The 5,000-nt window shown below is 33.4% G+C and overlaps 2 protein-coding genes across 6 annotated transcripts in view; both read left to right on the forward strand.

Annotated features, from left to right (window-relative positions):
- LOC106873942 (uncharacterized) overlaps nt 1-5,000 on the forward strand; it is a 66,408-nt gene that overhangs the window by 40,160 nt on the left and 21,248 nt on the right. For all 5 annotated transcript variants that reach the window (XM_089349551.1, XM_089349552.1, XM_089349554.1 and 2 more), the window contains 3 exons: nt 284-394; nt 2,697-2,807; nt 4,258-4,824. In XM_089349551.1, coding sequence (XP_089205677.1) covers nt 284-394; nt 2,697-2,807; nt 4,258-4,824 — 789 coding nt within the window. The remainder of the gene's footprint in view (nt 1-283; nt 395-2,696; nt 2,808-4,257; nt 4,825-5,000) is intronic.
- The window catches only part of LOC128247370 (zonadhesin-like), a 105,962-nt gene that overhangs the window by 2,330 nt on the left and 98,632 nt on the right, over nt 1-5,000 (forward strand). The gene's annotated exons all lie outside the window — the stretch shown is intronic.

A 5,000-nucleotide genomic window follows, 5' to 3' on the forward strand; every position in this document is an offset into this window, starting at 1 on the left:
AGTTTTTATGCAAAAGCACTGTTTTGCATAGTTTAATGCATTAAATGTCAATTCTATATATTACATTTCACTATAAGTTGTTAATTAAAAGATCAAATAAATTCCTCTTGCTGCAAAACAGGGAAAATATAGGAGAAAAAAGATGGAAAAATTAAAGAGAAAAGAAAAACGAGGAAGAAAATAAGCAAATATAGCAGTAATTCTTAAAGGAAATTCCACCATTATTCCTTTGAAAATATGCATAAGATTACGAAATACGTTTGTCATTTCTTTTATTCTCTAGTTAATCCATGCCACAGCAGACCTTGTAAGAACGGCGGTGTATGTATTGCGAAAGGATATAGATTCGTCTGTAAATGCCGACCCGGTTACTCTGGACGAGACTGTAGAATATGTAAGTACAATATTAAAATTAATCATAGTTTAAAGCCATAGATTTACCATAGATATTTTCTGACAAGTGTATCTAAGATGCTAATGTTGTAATCTCATGACTAGGCAGAAAGGAAGGTCATTGTACAAAAGACATGGTGAATAAAAACATTTAGGTCCAGTTTCGGAGACTATTTAGGTATTACTGAGATCCTTTTCAGTCATCATTGCACCCAGAAAGTTGCCCTCCATGGCACAAGTCCGGGCAAGGTTGTCTGTGGAAGGCCAGCAGTCGCCCATGCATACCAGCCTCCCCTCTCCACACCACCGATGTTATCCAAAGGAAAGTCAAAGGGGCCGATACAGCTTGGCACCTGTGACGTTGCAACTCATTTCTACAGCTGAGTGAACTGGAGCAACGTGAAATAAAGTGTCTTGCTCAAGAACACAACACGCAACCCGGTCCGGGATTCGAACTCACAACCTCCCGATCGCAAGCCCGACGCTCTAACCACTGAGCCATGGGTATTACTCCATAATGTATTCTTTTATTATTTTATTCTTTTACTTGTTTCAGTCATTTGACTGCGGCTATGCTGGAGCACCGCCTGTAGTCGAGCAAATCAATCCAGGACTTATTTTGTTTGTAAGCGTAGTACTTATACTATCGATCTATTTTAAGGAGTTGCTATGTTGCTGGGAAGTAAATGTGCCAACATCGGTTGTCAAGCGATGGTGACGGGGACAAACATTGACACAGACATATACATACGTACATACATACATGCATATATATATATATATATATATATGCGAGTAAAAATAAATACAAAAAAAGGTGGATTTTTTTGTATGATTGTGTATAGAGGAATATATTATTTTGCTTAAAAGAGTTCCAACACTGTCTGTTTTTTATGTTTTATTTATATTCCTGCAGAACTAATGTGGGGTATAGAATATGGAATATACAATATATAATATAATATACAATATATAATATAAAATAAAATAAAAATGGATGGCACCATGAAATAAAGTATTGAATGTAGATGAAATATTGAGTGTTCAATATAAAGGATCAAATATATAAATATATAAATATAAATATAAATATATATATATAAAGGCGACTCGAGTTTCAGGGCTATTTCCCTTCGTCATGGCCGGTATGACAATCTTTAACAGACTGTTAAAGATTGTCATACCGGCCATGACGAAGGGAAATAGCCCTGAAACTCGAGTCGCCTTTATATATATATATTTATATTTATATTTATATATTTATATATTTGATCCTTTATATTGAACACTCAATATTTCATCTACATTCAATACTTTATTTCATGGTGCCATCCATTTTTATTTTATTTTATATTATATATTGTATATTATATTATATATTGTATATTCCATATTCTATACCCCACATTAGTTCTGCAGGAATATAAATAAAACATAAAAAACAGACAGTGTTGGAACTCTTTTAAGCAAAATAATATATATATATATATATATATATATGACGAGCTTCTTTCTGTTTCCATCTACCAAATCCACTCCCGAGGCTTTGGTCGGCCCGAGGCTATAATAGAAAACTCTTGGCCAAGGGACTGAACATGGGACCATGTGATTGAGAAGCAAGCCTCTTACTACACAGCCACACCTGCACCTATATATTTGACTGCATGGCCGCAGTCAAATGACTGAAACAAGTAAAAGAATAAAAAATATATACATATGTATGTGTGAGTGTGTTTGCGTGTGTGTGTGTATACAGAAAAAGAACGGTTAAATGCAGTTAAATACAAAACGCTTTTCTGTGTCAAAATAAAAGGTATATAATAAGCGAATACTTCATAATCTATGATGTCATATGTTTCATCTTCAGATTCGAACCGTTACGTCTCAATTTTAATTCCGAATTGTGTATCGAATAGTTACGAGAGAAAAAAAAACATTAACATATACACTGAGTCGCAGCGGTTAAGCAGATTTTACTCAGAGACAATCACAGGCTTTTTCTATAGTATTCTAGATAAACAAATTAGGAGTTATGGTTTCAATAATACGAAATCGTTATCACCATGATTTATTACACAGTCTATATCCGAAACCTGCTGACCTTCCTCCAGCACTTAGGCTAAATGCCAAGTGTATCTAATATCTAATATATTGATTAATAAATCTTATTCGATTATGTTTTTCCTTCGAGTGTTCTATAGAAGCCATTCTCATGCTAGATGTTAAGAAGCTGTTTACACTGATACACACGATCTTGTTTATATACATAAATGTATATGCGTATGTATTCCTTTATATACTAGTTAATCCATGCCACAGTAGACCTTGTAAGAACGGCGGCGTATGCGTCAGAAGAGGACAGAGCTTTACATGTAAATGCCCTCCTGGTTATGCTGGACAATATTGTCGTACACGTAAGTAGAACTTTAAAAATAATCATAGTTTGATGCCATACATTTGTCATAGATTCTTTTGCAAGCATATTTTAGGAGCTGACATAAGAGCGTTATGGATGCATACAAAGGAAGAAAGGAAGGGGATTGTATAAATGGTTTAGTGAATGAAACTACCCAGGTCTGGTTTGGAAGATCGTTTCGATGTATGTATAGTTATATATATATATGTATGTATGTATGTATGTATGTATGTATACATATATGTATGTTGTATATATATATATATATATATATATATATATGTATATAAATATGCTTATATAGTACACACACATATGTATAATTATTTACGTATAAATATATTAGATATATGCATAAATACTAATATATGTATATATATTGTGTGTATATACATATATATACATGTGTGTGTGTGTTGTGTGCATGTATGTATGTATGTATGTATGTATGTGTGTGTGTATGTATAGGAATAGTTTTACTTCCACACATGTATGCATATAAGAAAATAGGTTTTTGCATTGAAATAACTGCTTTTAATTCAAATTTATTAAAATACCATACCGGTTTCAACACTTGCTGCTCTTGGTTTTTCACTAGTAAATAAACAATAAAAAAAAGAAGGTAAAAATTCGCACACACACATACGCAACCCCACACAAACATTTATATGCATATATATATATTTCTTTAATGCTTATTGTATGGATGTATGAAGAATTTGTCCGAAGAAACTATGTTCCTTTTTGATAGACTTTTGAAAGTGCCCCCGATTTTTATTCACTAGGAACATAACATTATCAGGATTATTATGTGTTATTTGATTTCAGCAGGTTGAATACCAAGGGTTTCTATTTGGTTCTCTTCTCTGCTATTCTTGCACATTGACCATTTTATAGTTTTGTCATATCCTTGGTGGTATCAACCAGTTTCATTCTAGATCTTCTTCTCTGGCGTTTGCTATTTATCTTTCCTTCCCGTCTTTATAAACCGTGTGCTTTTACTATATGTCAAAAGTGCTTTACCTTTCTTTTAATTGAACAGAAAAAAATTCAAACATGGTTTGTCTTGATTTTATGAAATCTGAAAATGATAAATGTGAAACTGAAGTTAGACGAAAATATTTGAAAACATGTCAAAAACACCAAGGAATATACACATAAAAACAAGGGTAGGGTGGAAGCTGTTTAAACGTTACCTATGGTCCACACAATTAAATGTTTTAAAATCGAGCATTGACGAAAACAAAGTTGAAGCTTTTGAGATAAAACGTAAAACAAATAATGTGCTAGGACTAGGAAATACAAAAAAAAAATCATTATTCTCGACAATTAAAGAATAAAAAGCGACTAAAGAATTGGGAATGTATTCGTAGTAAGAAAAGTAATGTCATGTGATTCCAAAGTGTAAGGAAATAAATTGTTTTCATATTTTTTTTCTCTTATTATAGCCTGCCAAACGGCCGTTGCTGATATTGTATTCGTTTTGGATGAATCTGGAAGTATTACACGTCCAAATTTTAAGACCATGAAAACGTTCGTAAATAATCTCATCTCAGTTTTCCCAATTTCTAGAAAGCAGGTTCGTGTTGGTGTCGTTACATTTAGCACCCAGATCAAAAACGAGTTCAATCTGAATAGATATTTCACTCACAGACAATTGTATCATGCTATTGACAGAATACAATACAATAGTGGAATGACGAATACTCATTTAGCATTGGATTATCTTAAGAAACACGCATTTCAGTCCGAGGATGGAAGTCGAAAGCATATCCCGCAAATTGCTATTGTTATTACTGACGGAAGATCATCTAGACCAAAGCAGACACAACGCACTGCTCAAATTCTAAAAGACTCAGGGATTCACATTTATGCCATCGGTATTGGAAGCCAAGTTCCTAGATCTGAATTGGTAACCATTGCAAGTCATCCAAGCAAGGAATATATCTATGGTATAAATTCGTTTAGCGATTTGTCAAAAATCCAGGCTGGCCTAGCAAGCAAAACTTGCATCGGTAGGTATCATATGGACTTGATATTAAATCACACATACACTGCCATACTTATAGATTCAAAACTAAAAACGTATACTCACTTGCACACACAACCGAGCGAAACTCTCACAGACATACAAACACAAATACGCATGCGCCAAACATGTATACATAAATCTAATTATGCACACGGCAGT

The sequence above is a fragment of the Octopus bimaculoides genome, chromosome 3 (genome assembly GCF_046866305.1).
Source record: "Octopus bimaculoides isolate indiv1 chromosome 3, ASM4686630v1, whole genome shotgun sequence".
Classification (NCBI taxonomy): Eukaryota; Metazoa; Mollusca; class Cephalopoda; order Octopoda; family Octopodidae; genus Octopus; species Octopus bimaculoides.